This window comes from Zerene cesonia, chromosome 9 (genome assembly GCF_012273895.1).
Source record: "Zerene cesonia ecotype Mississippi chromosome 9, Zerene_cesonia_1.1, whole genome shotgun sequence".
In the NCBI taxonomy this organism is placed as follows: domain Eukaryota; kingdom Metazoa; phylum Arthropoda; class Insecta; order Lepidoptera; family Pieridae; genus Zerene; species Zerene cesonia.
The window spans coordinates 1,836,049-1,852,191 of NC_052110.1; the positions used below are offsets into that span (position 1 = coordinate 1,836,049).

The following is a 16,143-nucleotide window of genomic DNA, read 5'->3' on the forward strand; positions in this document are numbered from 1 at the left end:
AAAAGAAATAGGTGCTTAATTATTTATTTTCTATATTTATTGATAACGAATTTCTGTTTGTTTTAATTATTGTTATATATCAATACATATTTGCATTTTTGTGAGATTATTATTTTTAAATTACACGTCGGGGCTCATAAAAGATTTATTCATATTATGTTTATTTGCAAAGCTTCTGGTCCCGGCTTCAGCTATAATTTATATAATTCTTGTGTATTATTAATATAAGAATTACCAGTTCTCTGGAAAATGTCTTCACCCTACAAGTAAGTAGTCTCTTTAGGCGCAAGAGAGTCAGAGAAACAAAACGAGCCGAACAACATTACCGGGGTACGTACTCGTTATTAGTATGGTCATTATGTAGGAAAAAAGCAACAATGAAAGCAAATTGTAAAGTTTTGTAAATGTAACTTATAGAGCAGTAGGTATTTAACTCAATAAAGTTGGTATGAATAGGTACGATTTGCAAAGGCGCAGTAAGGAGATACGAACAGTAAGACAACAAAACCATTTCAAATTTCATCCAAATCGACCCAGTAGCTTCTAAGATTTGCGCATTTAAACAAACTCTTCAGCTTTATATATTACACATCAAATTATCAACAAATTTCTTCCCAGTTTTTCGGAATAAAACATTAAAACCTTTTAAAATATATCTTTATTCACATACATACTGACATTTTCGCTAACACATAACAAAATTGATCTAAAATATAACTACAGAGGCTAAAATAATAATACTAAATAACAAAATAGAAAATAATATTGAACACGACTGATCAACATATAAGTAAAAGTGGATAAAATATTGAAACTGCGCTTTAAAATCATGTTTTCTCGCTCCAACTAAGCAATTAAGAGTCAAGAAAGAAAGAGAAGGCATGGTTAAGTACTTGCGTATGATTTTATGCCGAATTTGGTTATGTTTATAAAATCAGTACAGTTTGGACTCGGAAGTATATTGTTTATAATCTAATTTTACATAATGTTGTTATCATGAAAACTAGTTCAGTAAATTAGATTCCTTACAACAAAATGCTTAATGCACAAGGAAAATAGAAATATAATTGTTTTGAATATCCACCTCTCTCATATCGTTTCGTTATCGTTTTAAAATTTAATGGCGGGAATATTTAAAATTATAGTAAACCTGTATAACATTCTCCAAATCATTTCTAATTTAAGTTTCCCAACGTACTTTATATTCCGTGATTATTATATATATATTTATTGAACACAATAACAGAATTCAAGAGTTGCAGTAATTTGAGAGCATTATTTGACATCTCATACAATTTTACATGAGGGTTTAAATGGCCTTATAAAAACAAATGATGCATTCAATTCATTAAAATAAAAATGAATTGTATAAAACAATGGACAACAAATTTTAAGTAAACAGTCAGTAATCGATGCAATTTCATATTGAAAGTTAATTACAATTAAAACATAACGCTATTTACATCTATACATAAATATAAAAATATCTAACTAATATATACAGTATATAAAAAGGAGGAGACAATACAATTTTAAGATTTTGAAAATCAACCATTTAGTTAATATGGTGATGTTTGTTTTTAAAATATCTAATTAATATTTATATAAATTACAAAATGAAGTATAAATGCGGCCGTTCACGTATAGCATGTCATTCGGAAATTGGCTAACAATGAATTGCTATCCCGCTCGCAGTAAACCAATGCACCAAACAGACGATTCAAATCGATCTATTTATAAAGTCTTTTTAAAATCTGACACTTCTTTCTAGACTGATATATTGTAACTTTTAAGTGGCCAATTAAAACACGTAATGAAAAAAATATAAAGCATTACAAAAAATATGCCGATGGAGTACATAAAACTTTTCTAGTGTACTGAATGCTTACTATTCAACTTTAACACAGAATGTTTCTCTGCTAATATAGAAATTATAGAATTTCGCAGACGGACAAAAAGCTTTATTCATTAATGAAAATATTCATGTAAAATTTAAATTCATTACTATAAAATCTTTGAAGTCGAGTAAAGTTTAAAAGATTTAAAAATATACTAATAGTTTACATTATTGATAAAATATTATCACGTCTTGAATATCCAATCGACAGTTCTAAGTATCAAATATCTATAAAATAAAACAGAAGGAAAGGAAACTTCTATCTACAGTATATGACATTATACTCGAATTAAGTATAATCATTTGCCCCCCAAAAACCACGTACAACCTAACAAATAACCAAACCCTATTAATATTTATATGAAAAAAAAAACAATTATTTGAAATTAATTATATTCGAGATCATTATTGTCCACAGGCGGCCGTGGATTATTGACAACCGCCTCTGGGTTCACCGAGTGCACGGGCGCCGGATTCATGATTCGACTTCTAGAAGCATCTGGAAACCGCACGCCGTAGTCCTGATCCAGTCTGTCCATTTGCAACCGCCTCTCCGACCAGGGAATGGCGCGAAATTCGGAATTCGAAGTGGATGGGACCGCGTGCAGGCGCGGAATGCGCTGCGCCAGATTTCGAATTCTAGAACTTTCTGGATTGCGTTCGGGCACAAAGTTCTGGACCGTTCTGGAATCCTGCCGCGTGAACATGTGCTGGTACCTCGCTATCTCGCACGGGAGCAACGGCCGCGCGTCCCTGCCTATTCTTTGTATGGATATCTGTTTTGTGTTCTGCGCGTCCGTCGTGGGGTGTATGAGTATGCTGTTCTGTTGCACTCGCGTCGGTGACGGGAAGTTTAATGCGAGGAAATCCGGCAATGGTACGCAGTATACGCCGAGCTCGTCCTGAAATTGAGCACAGGTGATTTTTATGTAGGTAGATATCACTTGAAATAATATAAACTTTCCTATCATTTAAGTTGGATCAACATGCACATGTTGTGCAAATATGATTTAAATCGGTTGAGTAGTTTGGAGTCCATCGCGGACAAACAACATGACACGTAATTTACATTATATTAGGATTTATACATTTTATAAATTGAAGAAGATAACATTTTGATAATACATTATTTATTATTATTATTATTATGCCGATATCAAAAAATACATAAAAAATGTACATTAACAACTCAAATCAGTACATCTGAGTATTTTATTTCATTTTCCATATCAATAAAATTGGGAAACAGATGTGTTAATAAATATTGTTTTGAACTCACATTGGATGGACTTCTCTCCCCCTCAACGGGGAAGGCTGGCTTCTTTTCCACCTCGGGCTCCTTTTCCTTTACCTTCTCTTCCTCTAGCGGTATATCCGGTACCACTTGCAGGTCCTCGGGTGGGTTTGGCACTGTTATGTAGCTCGCTATTATGCTCGATAATTGGTCTAACACCTGCAAACATTTTAGGTGTATTGTTATAGAGTATGGTTGGTGTTGAATTAAATTTATTTATATTGAATGTCATTTGAATTGATGCACAATTTTGGTAATTTATTTCTGTGGTTTCGTTTTATATCTTTTTTTAAATAATACTTGCGGTCCGCCAGCTTCGCCCGTGGTACATATATTCTAGCCTTCCTCAATATATGGGCTATCTAACACTGATCTCATTATTCATCGAACAGCAGTTCGTGAGATGAGCGCGATCAAACAAAATAACTTTCAGCTTTATAAAATTAGTATACATATTATGTTTTAACGTCGACAGGAATATGTTTGTAGCAAGTTAAATATATGAATAAGAAAATCTATCACGTGAATTCTAAATAATTGTTCTTTTATTTATTCATATCTATTTTTGAATTTGATATTATATGTAGCTTAATCTTACTGATATTATAAATGTTAAATGACAACTGGTACTTTTGTTTGACCACATGAGTAAAACCAGAAGAGGAAAGCTAGTTTTATAAATGCGAGGGATGATTGTTTGACTGTCTTCTTACACGCAATGGAGCGATTTTGTGATATGACTTGTATGTCTGGAGTTAGTTAGAAGGCTAGATAGTGACGAAGGCTGCTTTTGCCGCTCTGTTATATCTAACTCCCAAAAGAATTTCCTGACCACAATATATTCGTAAGTACAATGCACCGAATATATATGTCGGAGAATTTATATAACTCTCCATAATATATTAAAATCAGGATTTTAATAGAATTAGATAACTCAGTGCGCACAACTAGCGCAGGCTATGGTAGAAGAGACTAGCCTTCGAACTAGTGACTCAAGGAATATAAACCATTGCATGGTCTGTAACAACTTCAGTACCTGGATGACCGAGTTTTGCTCGGATTTTTTTTTTGTTTTAACTTTAATTATTCGCCAAAAAATAGTATTATTATTCGCCAATAGATGTCAGGAAGAGTCATAATAAATTTGGACTACGCAAACGCCTCCTATTTGTTAAAAAAGTAAGTTTAAGTCGATAAAACACGAATATGACATTTTCTAAAAAAGATTCCTAGCTAGATCGATTTATCGCCCCCGAAACCCCCTATATACTAAATTTCATGAAAATCGTTCGAGCCGATTCCGAGATTCCAATTATATATGTATATATATATATACAAGAATTGCTCGTTTAAAGATATAAGATATAAACACTATACTCTATACCATAGAGTATATTCTAACAGGATGTATAGCCACGCAATAACTAAACTGTTTAATTCTCTCACATATATATAGACAAAGTTACTTTCACATTATTAGTAGCTAAATAGAAATTTAAAAAAACATACCTGAACCGCTACTAGTCTATGTTTGGGATCCTTCACCAATAGCCTCTGTATCAGAAACACTGTGTTATCCGAAACATGTACTGGATTACCGTCCCTGTAAAGAATTATTATTTTAAACATAAATCAGATGATCAGTATGAAGAAAACCAGAAATCTGTATGCAGAAATTCAAAATATTTTATAAAAGAACAAATGTTAAATATGAAAAAGGTCAAAAACCTCTTACTGTTTTATATGAATATAAATTAATACATTACCTATTTTAATTCTAAACATGAAAAAAGCTGGGTGTTATGTAAACTCACAATTTTTTCGAATTTATTTTAATTTACATATTTGGGTGTCTATATTAAATACCAAGCTACAGTTAAAAGGTCAGTAAGTTTTCCATTAAAAAGCATTTTAACGTAAAATTTAATAGAAAAACTCCAACTTACGGTGGTATATTATAATTAGCAGCTTGTATACGACTAAACAGCTGAGCGAGGCTCGTATCACAAAATGGGAATTGTCCATACAGCATTGTGTATAGGACAACACCCAAAGCCCACATGTCCGACGGCTTGCCTAGGTACGGCTTACATAATAACACATCTGGTGATATGTAGGCTGGTGAACCTGCAATGGAGAAGTAAATAAACATGAAGCAATCACAGGTTAAACCTAGCGTAGGATTTTATCTTAATACATCAAAAATAAATAAATTATGTGTCACTTTGTTTGTCCGCAACGGTATGATACATACCATTAACAAAATTCCTTAATATATAAAATCAAATAATAAAAAAAGTATGTAAATATAGAAGTCTCTACCTCTTTGATCCTTCAACAGATCTCTATCGCTGCCTAGATGGGTGCCCAAGCAGAAATTAGTTAACACAACCCTTCCAGTCCTTTGGTTTAACACTATGTTACCTAATTTAAGATCCCTGTGTACTATATTTCTCTGAAAAAATATTAGGTTTTTGTTAAGTTTTGGTTACTTATGTATATGTTAAAAATAAGAATAGCTTAAGTTATGGTGCTTCAACTAGACAGCCTTTCTATTTAAGGAAATTATAAACATATGTACAGATGGTGACTTGTCCTTGTACTAATAACCTTTTAAACAAGTTGTTGCAGCACTACAACAATACACCAACATGAAAATTTTGAATGTGGAGTACTTCTAGTAACAATAATAATCAAGAGTTCTATTAAAATCTTTATTGATGCAAAAATGTGAGTTCTTTTTAACTCTACTCAACTCAAAACCATAAAGCTTCCGAGTATAAATAATGAAATAAATTTTTAAAAACAAACCTTATGTAAATTAGCGACTACCCTCACTATATCATAGAATATCAAAATGGCTTCTTTTTCAGGTACTTTCTTAACTTTTGTTACATACTGTTGCAAGTTTATCAACTCGCTACCTTTTTCACTAAATTGGTGGGCACTAACACAGTCTAATACTAGAAATAGTCTTTGTCTAACTCGACCTGTGTATATAAAACCTGGTCCATTGGGGTTTGGGGCTTCCTCTAGAGCATGATCCTGAAATTAAATGAAATGTTATTAAGGTCTTGTTGCATTTACAAGTCCATTTTCATATGTATAAACATATTTCATCATCGATGGTTATGTTAATATATTTAAAGATTAAAAAATATGAATTGCTAGCTCCATCAAATGGCTTCACTTGCAAGTGAAGTCCCGTGTCCCCTAGTGGGGTATGGGGCAGATGATGTATATCTGTTTCACTAATCGATTTTCTTTACGGACAAGTAGGTGATCAGCCTTCTGTGTCCTGCCAGACCGAGACATTTTTTTTCTATTTGAAATTTCATACAGATCTGATAAGTTACATCTCCATAAAGAGTATTTAACATATCTCTTTCATATTTAGAATATTCGTAGGATAGGGTATATAAAAGTATGAAATAAATAGATAGAAATCTGATTATGTAGCAAAACCAACAAACACAATAATGTTTTATGTTTGTTTATGCTCCGACCCCAAAAAAACAGAAAAATTTCCATTCAATCATCCCTCACAGCTATTTAGTCTTAATACATTTCCATCTCATCACACTCACATAAATGGATAAATAAATTATGTATTTATCTTAATTTTAGTTATCATCAGTCTTAATGGACAGCATATTTAGCAATAATGACGAAATTTACATGCATATTAGTCATAATTATTTCCAAGTAATAGTTAATGATGTTTACATATGCCACTTGCCTTAAATAATCCATAATGGTGTACAACACCATCTTGATCTTCTAACAATGATAGTAAAGAATATTCCGTATGTAATAACATTTTCCCTTGTCTGTCATCCTGTGTTTCTGGCTGGCCCTCATTTTTTAATGTTAGAATTTTGATCTGATAGAAATCATCAGTTTTCTCTTTACGTGCTAAACACTGAACTATACTTTTAACAGGGCTAGGCCCTAACTTAGGGCCGAGTAAATAGGGGCCAGCTTTTCGCACAAGTTTATCTGGGACAGGAGTGCCAGGTGGTGGAACATCGTTTTTGTTATACAACACTTTAATTTTCCGCGGCGAATTTGGCGACAATTTCTTTGAATTTTTGAGCATAGAACTTGACGTGGAATTTGCATAGGCTGACAATCTTGCAATCTTCGGGCTGGGTTGGAGTAACAAAGGTCGTGATCTCTTTCCATGGCTAAGACTACTAGTACTTTCTGGTTTTTCTTGATCCATAACGATAAGATAATGTAACGGTCACTATATTTCACTATTTAAAATTGAGCATCAGACTTATAATACTATTGAAATTAAGTTTAGTGTTATTCTAAAATTCGTTAAATCATACAGCTGTAAAATTTCACTTCTTTTATTTACTTGATCTTGGTCAAATGTTCATTGCAGTGTTGCCTCCTCTGGATTATTTACTATTCCTGTTTTTCTTAAATATTTTTTGGAATATCTTTCCGTGTTTCTCAATCATATGATCAAATCATAATAAGACGAAGGCTTTTTCCTTCGTCTTGTAATATGAAATCATGTAATATGTATATTTCAATTTCAATCCTAAGTAGTAAAAATGCCTAATTCCAGACTCTGTATATTAATAATGTAATTTAAAGCAATATGTTTTAGAAAATTAAATTTGATTTGCTTTTTCACTAATTATTAGCAAATATGTATGTAGAATGGTACCAACCCTATACTATGATAGTTGGGTATTATTTATATTGTCTAGTGAAACTACGTTAAAAAAAAGTAAATGTCAGGAAAATAGGTACAAATGGCCTGGCAATATGGAGACAGATAAAATAAACTAGAGAAAGGGCCAGACTATTTCTCACATTAAGATAATTAGTATACTTGAACAATAATCTCATAGTGTAATGAAGAAAAATCTTTAAACAAGGAATTACTTCTGATTACATAAAATTTTAACAAATTACTCTTTTATTAGTAAAATGTATTTCACAACATTTCATGATTTGTGTGCTAGACTCATTAGATAGAGACGGACAGATAAGATTGACAGATATTTTTAACCATGTTTTTACTGAGACTTGAGTAAATCTTCTCGATTCATGTGACATAATTAACTATTTAGTATTGCAAAGTGCTTATTTTAAACATAAATAAACTGTATATAAAAATCGAATCGAAACAGTATGTGGAAAGGTCTTAGATTAACGCAATCGCAACTATCGAAGCTCCATTTCAAAGGACATAAACTACAATCATTAGGAGTTCCGGCGTTAGATTCTGTGTTAAACCAATGGTATGAATTCTGTAAGAAACCCCCTAAGGGGTTTGAAAAATATTTCCAACCAGGAACTAGTAAAAAACACGAAAAGAAGCCTGAAAAAGAAGATGCTCCCCCACCCTCGAAGTCTTCACCACCACCGTCAAAACCAAGCTCGTCTCAAGAAAAATGGAACATTAATATGTTTTCCAATGCTCCTGGAGGAAGGGGTTCTGGCCGTGGCAGTTACGATGGACAAGATCGTGAAAAGTGGATGATGTTTGGTGCCATGGGTGTAGTAGCCCTAATTGCTTCAATTGCATATTTCGAACTTAAATACAGAGAAATAAGTTGGCGAGACTTCGTGAACATGTATCTGAAAAAAGGTATTGTTGAGAAGTTAGAGGTAATAAACAAGAAATGGGTTCGTGTGCGATTACAGCCTGGCACATTTGAAGGAAAAGTTATCTGGTTTGCTATAGGCAGTGTGGACTCATTTGAGAGAAATTTAGAGAATGCACAAATAGAAATGAATGTTGAACCACAGAATTTCTTACCAGTTATTTATAGAACAGAGGTGGAGGCGTCCAGCCTGACAGGCATGTTACCAACATTGTTAATAATTGGGTTCTTAATTTATATGATGAGAAGATCTGCTGATATGATGGGCAGAGGTGGCCGTAAAGGTGGTGGACTTTTTGGTGGCGTAATGGAATCAACAGCAAAATTGATTAATCCAACTGACATTGGTGTTAAGTTCCAAGATGTTGCTGGTTGTGAGGAAGCTAAGATTGAGATTATGGAGTTTGTAAACTTCTTAAAGAACCCCCAACAATACATTGACTTGGGTGCAAAAATACCAAAGGGAGCTTTGCTCACTGGACCCCCAGGTACTGGTAAAACTTTACTAGCTAAAGCAACTGCTGGAGAAGCTAATGTGCCTTTTATTACTGTATCTGGCTCAGAATTTTTAGAGATGTTTGTTGGTGTTGGTCCCTCTAGAGTCCGTGATATGTTTTCAATGGCTCGTAAGCACGCTCCGTGTATTCTGTTTATTGATGAAATTGATGCTGTTGGTAGGAAGAGAGGTGGTCGTAGTTTTGGTGGACATTCGGAGCAAGAAAACACACTCAATCAACTGTTGGTAGAGATGGATGGTTTTAATACAACCACAAATGTTGTTGTGCTTGCTGCAACTAACAGAGTTGATATTCTGGATAAAGCACTGTTGAGACCTGGTCGTTTTGACCGTCAGATATTTGTACCAGCACCGGATATTAAGGGTAGAGCATCAATTTTCAAAGTGCATTTAACTCCACTTAAGACTTCACTCAATAAAGAGAATCTAGCTAGAAAGATGGCTGCTTTAACACCAGGTATGTAGATGGAATATTAACTGATAGTAATCATCTATATTGTGTGTTAATAATAGCTTGTATGTTGAAATAAAGTATTATAGTCTTTTTTAGTATAATAAAAATACTTTACTTGATTTATGTATAGTTGGATTACATTTTCAATTGTAGTTCTGTTCTGTGTTCTGTTGTTGTACCCTATTATGTTTTATAAAGTAAATTTTAATAACTTACCTACCAACAGGTTTCAAATTTTAAGGTTTGTCTTAACTTTCATTTCAAAAACTATTTTTATTAATATTTCAGGTTTCACTGGTGCAGATATTGCTAATGTGTGCAATGAAGCAGCACTGATTGCGGCTCGGGAGTTATCAAGTGACATAAGCATGAAAAACTTTGAACAGGCCATAGAGAGAGTTGTAGCTGGAATGGAGAAAAAATCTAATGTCCTTCAACCAGAGGAACGAAAGATTGTAGCTTATCACGAGGCTGGTCATGCAGTAGCCGGTTGGTTCTTAGAACATGCAGATCCCCTTCTTAAAGTGTCTATCATACCTAGAGGAAAGGGCCTTGGATATGCCCAATATCTGCCAAAAGAGCAGTATCTTTACAGTAAGGAACAATTATTTGACAGAATGTGCATGACACTTGGTGGAAGAGTGAGTGAGGAAATATTCTTTGGTAGAATTACTACAGGTGCACAGGATGATTTGAAAAAAATTACTCAGAGTGCATACGCTCAAATTGTTCACTATGGTATGAATGCTAAAGTGGGTAATGTTTCCTTTGAAATGCCACAACCTGGAGAAATGGTTATTGACAAACCATACTCTGAAAAAACAGCTGAATTAATTGACTCTGAAGTGAGAGATTTAATTAACTCAGCACACAAACGCACAACAGACTTGTTAGTTCAAAATAAGACAAACATTGAAAAGGTTGCGGAACGCTTACTGAAGCAAGAGATTCTGAGCAGGGATGACATGATTGAATTACTGGGTCCTAGACCATTCCCTGAAAAGAGTACTTATGAAGAATTTGTGGCGGGAACTGGTTCATTAGATGAAGATACAACTTTACCTGAGGGATTGAAGGATTGGAATAAAGAAAAGCAACCAACTATTCCCCCTCCAGAAAGTATACCTCCAGGCCCATCTGCCAGTAAAAATTAACTTTATTTATGTAGTTGATTGTTGAGTTTTTAGTCAGTTTATGTGTAATAAATACAATTACCTATAAGACTTAAGACTTTTTGTTTTATGTTGACAATGTAAGAATCTGGTACATTGAAATCGGCCAAAGCAGTATTTTACTCATTCACTTACAGTGGCGCCGTTAAAAAAATTAAAAACAAATTCAATATTGGCTTTGATTGTATAGATAGTTGCATTTTACGAAATGTACAAGCTTGATTATTAAATAAATTGCAGTATGTAAAATACTTTGGTAGTTTTCTTATATATGGAGGGTCTAAATAATGTACGACAATTTTTGAGTACCAATATATTATTTAATTGGCCACTGGCTGAAATCAAAAATTTTACATGTAACCTCTCCTCCACGTTTAATGAATTTAGGACAAGCACCGTCACGCCATCTTTAGTGATCAATAGATGTCGCGTAGAGCGAGAGGCTATGCGAGATTGTGCTAGCCCTGTACATAGATCCGAAGGAACAACATTAACAAAAAAAAAACAGGGTTATATTAAAATTATAATATGAAAATATTCAAATATAGGCTGAAAATACATTCAGCCTTCTTTCTGTTTATTTAAATATTCACTACATTACTTTATACATCACCAATTTCTTAAGTAAATTCAGCTTTTGTACAATATAAAAAGAATCTTATATTAAATCTATGTTTATATGCGTAATGTGTACAACACGCCCGCACTCTCATTAAACTTGATCTAACCGAGCGAACGAGAATTAAAGAAATTAACAAAAATAATTAAAATTATGGTAATTATTACAAGTACCTACACTATATTCATGTTCAACATTTTATGTCAATATTCAATTATTATCTATTCTTAAATTCTAGCCTATGATATTATTAACATTATAAATGATGAAAACGTATCTGCATGATATCATTCAACAATAATCCATTAACAATCGCAATCCATTTACTCGCGTCTATAAAACGGAAAATTAAAACTAATCTCAGTAACAACGAAAGTCTGTATCAATGACAGTCTCTGACTTTTTCCCCTTTTGGTTTTCGCCCCCGTTTCTTGCCCGAGGTGACGCCAGCTAAGACCATAGCGGTTCGCTTAGCGAGACAAGACTTGCAAAACCAATCTTCCGTCGCTCCAGGTTCTTCTGTAATACCAACACATATCCAATGATACCACCCATCGCAACCATCACAACCAATCATGGGGGAACCATTATCGGGCCGACCGCACGCTGGACAAACCCAAATTTTGTTCCCATGTTCATCAACATAATATGGTGTGGGCAATGTCCCACTCGGTTTATCTGCTACAGGCGGAGCTACAGGCGCCGTTGGAACATCTTCAATAACAGCAGCTGCATCATCATCTAAACTCTCCCCATGCCCTTTTTTCGATAAAGGTTTTATTAATATCCTTCTGTACTTCGAATGACTTGACGGTGGACGATTCTTTCGTTGTGGAGAGCCTGGCGGCGACGATGAAGCTTGTGCTTCCTGTGGTTCGGCTACATGATTATGCTTTGAATGTTTCTGTTTTGGTGGTCTAGTTACCAACGCTGATATTTGCGCTAACTCTGGTGATCTACTATTTTCTCTAGATACCGGCTCTTCTTTAACTGGCGACTCTTCTTCTCTTTTAACGGGTTTTATATTTAACTTAAATGTGTCAGGTGAACTAGGTGGCATAGGTGAATTTGAATTAGATGAAGCCAATTTCAATGTTAGTTTAGGTACTAAACCATCTGCTAATTTTTCCTTTTTCTTCTCTTTCTTTTCTTTCTTAATTCTATCTTTGATTTCTTGCCTTTCTTCTTTTTCTTTTTTCTTCTCCGATTTATCTTTATTTTTATCTTTTTTGTCTTTCTTCTTTTTGATTTTAATACCATCCTTGTCTCTCTTTTCTTTTTTATGTGATTTGTCTTTTTTCCTTTCTGAACTATCAATCTCTTCTTTGGGTATTTCAGGGGTTGACATTTTGACATGGGTAGGTTCAACAATGTGTAGTGGTTCTGTATTTTGGACTGGTGTAGATGTTTCAGGTGAAGGCAGACGTACTGGCGGTGGAGCGGGTGGTTCTCTCGGTACCTCTTGTCGAATTGGTTCCGACTTAGGTGGATTTAACTCTATTGTTATGTCTGGCTGTACAGGTGGCATTTTATATAGATTTGCTTTGTGTTCTTTACTTGATTTAGATTTTTGTTTTTGTAGAATATTTGGAATGGTTGGAGATTTGTGCTTGTCATGTCGATCTTTTTCACGGCTTGCTCCTGGCGATTTATGGATGATTCTATCTTCATCATTGTCTACTGGTATAACCTCTAAACTTGGGCGTCTAAACATTGAAGGAAGTTTAACTGCAGATGATCTTGATGAATGTGAAAAGTTGCCTAAAGGCATAAGATGGTTGGGTATACCAGGTATAAAACTGGGCCCAGGTATAAGACCTGGTCCTGCTCCTAAAGCAAATGGATTGTTCAACATGTTTGGTGAAGGAAGCCCCCTTAATGCTGGATTGTTTGCTAAGCCAGCTAAGAAATCACCTCCTGGCATTAGACCTGCATTAGGTATTAAACCTGGACCTGGCATCAACCCTCGCCCAGGTGGCATTGAATGAAAGAATGGAAAACCTGGTGGCATTTGTGGAAGTTTTGTTTCATTCTTTGGCCTTCCAGTTTTAGATTTTTCACTGGGAAATTTCATTTTCTTCTTATCAGCCATTTGCACCATTTCATAAGCTAATTGTTGTTGTTGTTTCTTAAGTTTTGCTTCTAGCTTTGCAGCCTTATCTTTTTTATCTTTATGTTTCTTTTCTCTTTTTAATTTTGGACTCGCACTAGGTACATCTTTGGGTAGTGATTGTTGAAGTGATTTATTAATTGTGAGCCCAGACGTTTTTGGGTCATATAACAATGGTCTTGACTGAGGCATTGGTAAATTGTCCATGGAATCATCATCAATACTAATTACTTCATGGGCCCGTATATCAATTTCCTTAGACAAATCTACTGGACTACTATTATTGTTGTTCACTATGTTTTCATCAGACTTCAACCTACTATTTTCATGTGCAGAATTCTGCAACCTTGAGATCACACTTTCAGGCTGTATTTTTTCTGACACAACCTCAGAAGAACCTTTATCTTCCTTAGATTTGTTCGATATTCTTTTAAATATATTAATTTTTGATCTATCAGGCTGTGAAGCCAATTTTTCTTCTTCTTCAATTACCTCCTTTTTTATTTCTACATCTGATATATGTGAATTTGTTGGATGTTTATTTACAGGTAAAGAATTAGAAACAAGTGGAGATTTAGAAATAGGTATTTTCCTGGGTACAGGTATTGCTTCTTCCCCGGGAATGAAATTAATTCGAGAAACAGATGGAGATGGAAGTGTTTCAATAGGTTCTTGCTTAATTACTGGTCTTAATGGTTCTGGTACTTGTGGTGGCACCAAGGGTGTTGTTGTTGGTGGCAACATTGTTGGTTTTGCTTGAGGCAATACCTTGGGCGCTGGCATTGTCACATGATTATGATGTGTTAGATGTACATCTTTATTTTTCTGTGTAAGATGACCAGGTGGAAACCTGTCCAATTTACTACTATCTCTAGATTTACTACTTTCACCTTTATGACTCTTATCTTTTCTTTTACTTTTCACAATTTTTCCATTCAATAACTTATTCTTCTTTGATTTCTTATCCAATTTATCTACCAATGGTGGTTTCATTGCGTTCGAATGATGTGAATTAGTTTTATGTTTTTCATGATGTCTTTCTGATATGAGTGTTGGTGGTCTAGCCTCAGGTAATTTACCTTCCCGTGCTGGAGACAAGAAACCTGACATGGTCATCATTACACTGCTAATTTCTCTCGTTCTTTCCTCCTCATCCAACCGTATTCTAGGCCTTTTACTGTTTGGTAATGAAATTGGATCATTTGGTCTTTTAAATATATCTTTAGGTTTTTCTGGGCTGTCTGTAACAGATATTTCAGGGCTTGCACATGAAGGATTATTTTCAATACTATCAATACCATTCTGACAGATCTCAACAGTTCCCGCAACAACAGGTGTATCCCTTTCCTTTTCTGGGTACATTGGAGGCAAGTGCTCATGCACATGCATTGGCCTTGTGACAACTTCATGACTACCAGGTTTAAGAAAGTTCAAGTTTGATTCTTTTGGTTTTGGAAACTTTTCTGTTTTGACAGGAGGTGGTACTGGGGGAACACAGCGGGTGTACTCTGCCAATTCTGGCAGCTGTACATGTAAATCACGAAACACTAATCCTAAATCGTGTAAATTTGGTTCAGTCCTGTTAAACTCCTCGGCGTGCCTGTTAGCTTGGGTGCCCAATGCACAAATATACTTTTCTAATACATGAACTAAAATGTCCAGTGGCGTTGAGTTTATTCCATTCCATCCTATAGTTTGACATATTTGCGCAACATTCCTTCGTAGTATCTCACGAGCGTACGCCTCTGACATTATGACACCAACAAAGTTATCTGGAACAAATGAATATATCAACATTAACATAGTAAACTAACTCCAATTAGAGATATCTGCATTTTTCTGATCAAATTCAACATACTTGCTATGCAACCTGATACCTGTATATATGAAAGGATAGCTAAAACAGCAAATCTCATGATTTTCATACCTGCAAGTGTCTAGTAGTACAGAGACGATATTGCGGACAAGAGAAAACTTCAATCTTAGAACACATAAGTATGCTTCTTTAGATTCTTCGCTATATAAGGACAATTTATTATAAAACTTTTACCAATCAAAACGCAAAATAATGAAGTGTTTACGTAAAAACTTCTCAGCATTCTACAAACACAGTACCCCGTGCGCCATGATTGCATTTTGGGTTGTCAATGTTCGGTGTTGCAAGGCAATAATAAATAAAATGGCGGTCGAATAATACTGCGTTCATTTCTTTAACTATTTGATTTTATTTAATCAATATTTTATTATTTCACATTTAACTACTTTAAAAAAATTCAAGGTGTCCTTGATATTTTTCGATACCTTTGATATTTACCATTTTCTTTACTTTAACAAGAAATTAAATACATACATATATTTCCCGTATGAATTAGGCAAAGAATAAGTAATCCATATAGTACTTTACTATATACTCTATGCTTATAAAAAATACGTGAAAGAAACAATCAAGT

The 16,143-nt window shown here is 34.3% G+C and overlaps 3 protein-coding genes across 3 annotated transcripts; 1 reads left to right on the plus strand and 2 right to left on the minus strand.

The window, feature by feature from the left end:
- Nucleotides 1-640: 640 nt before the first annotated feature.
- Nucleotides 641-7,585, minus strand: LOC119829023 (serine/threonine-protein kinase 40-like). Its single transcript, XM_038351378.1, has 7 exons — nt 6,931-7,585; nt 6,003-6,236; nt 5,514-5,646; nt 5,138-5,318; nt 4,701-4,794; nt 3,177-3,350; nt 641-2,799 (listed from the first exon to the last, which is right to left on the minus strand). Exons 1-7 carry the CDS (start codon nt 7,414-7,416, stop codon nt 2,284-2,286), a joined length of 1,818 nt encoding a protein of 605 aa, XP_038207306.1. The 5' UTR covers nt 7,417-7,585; the 3' UTR covers nt 641-2,283.
- A 578-nt stretch (nt 7,586-8,163) lies between these two features.
- LOC119829057 (AFG3-like protein 2) lies at nt 8,164-11,213 on the plus strand. Its single transcript, XM_038351421.1, has 2 exons — nt 8,164-9,795; nt 10,081-11,213. Exons 1-2 carry the CDS (start codon nt 8,346-8,348, stop codon nt 10,944-10,946), a joined length of 2,316 nt encoding a protein of 771 aa, XP_038207349.1. The 5' UTR covers nt 8,164-8,345; the 3' UTR covers nt 10,947-11,213.
- A 699-nt stretch (nt 11,214-11,912) lies between these two features.
- LOC119829055 (transcription initiation factor TFIID subunit 3) lies at nt 11,913-15,853 on the minus strand. Its single transcript, XM_038351420.1, has 2 exons — nt 15,621-15,853; nt 11,913-15,465 (listed from the first exon to the last, which is right to left on the minus strand). The coding sequence occupies exon 2, from the start codon at nt 15,443-15,445 to the stop codon at nt 11,966-11,968; it is 3,480 nt and encodes a 1,159-aa protein (XP_038207348.1). The 5' UTR covers nt 15,446-15,465; nt 15,621-15,853; the 3' UTR covers nt 11,913-11,965.
- Nucleotides 15,854-16,143: the final 290 nt, after the last annotated feature.

What these genes read in the sequence shown, in the direction of transcription:
- LOC119829055 (XM_038351420.1), bottom strand. Translation starts at nt 15,445, where the DNA reads ATGTCAGAGGCGTACGCTCGTGAGATACTACGAAGGAATGTTGCGCAA.
- LOC119829023 (XM_038351378.1), bottom strand. Translation starts at nt 7,416, where the DNA reads ATGGATCAAGAAAAACCAGAAAGTACTAGTAGTCTTAGCCATGGAAAG. An exon ending in ATAGACTAGTAGCGGTTCAG is followed by an intron (nt 3,351 to 4,700) that starts GTATGTTTTTTT and finishes AAATGTTTGCAG; the next exon opens with GTGTTAGACCAATTATCGAG. An exon ending in GGGAGAGAAGTCCATCCAAT is followed by an intron (nt 2,800 to 3,176) that starts GTGAGTTCAAAA and finishes GCTCAATTTCAG; the next exon opens with GACGAGCTCGGCGTATACTG.
- LOC119829057 (XM_038351421.1), top strand. Translation starts at nt 8,346, where the DNA reads ATGTGGAAAGGTCTTAGATTAACGCAATCGCAACTATCGAAGCTCCAT. An exon ending in GATGGCTGCTTTAACACCAG is followed by an intron (nt 9,796 to 10,080) that starts GTATGTAGATGG and finishes TTAATATTTCAG; the next exon opens with GTTTCACTGGTGCAGATATT.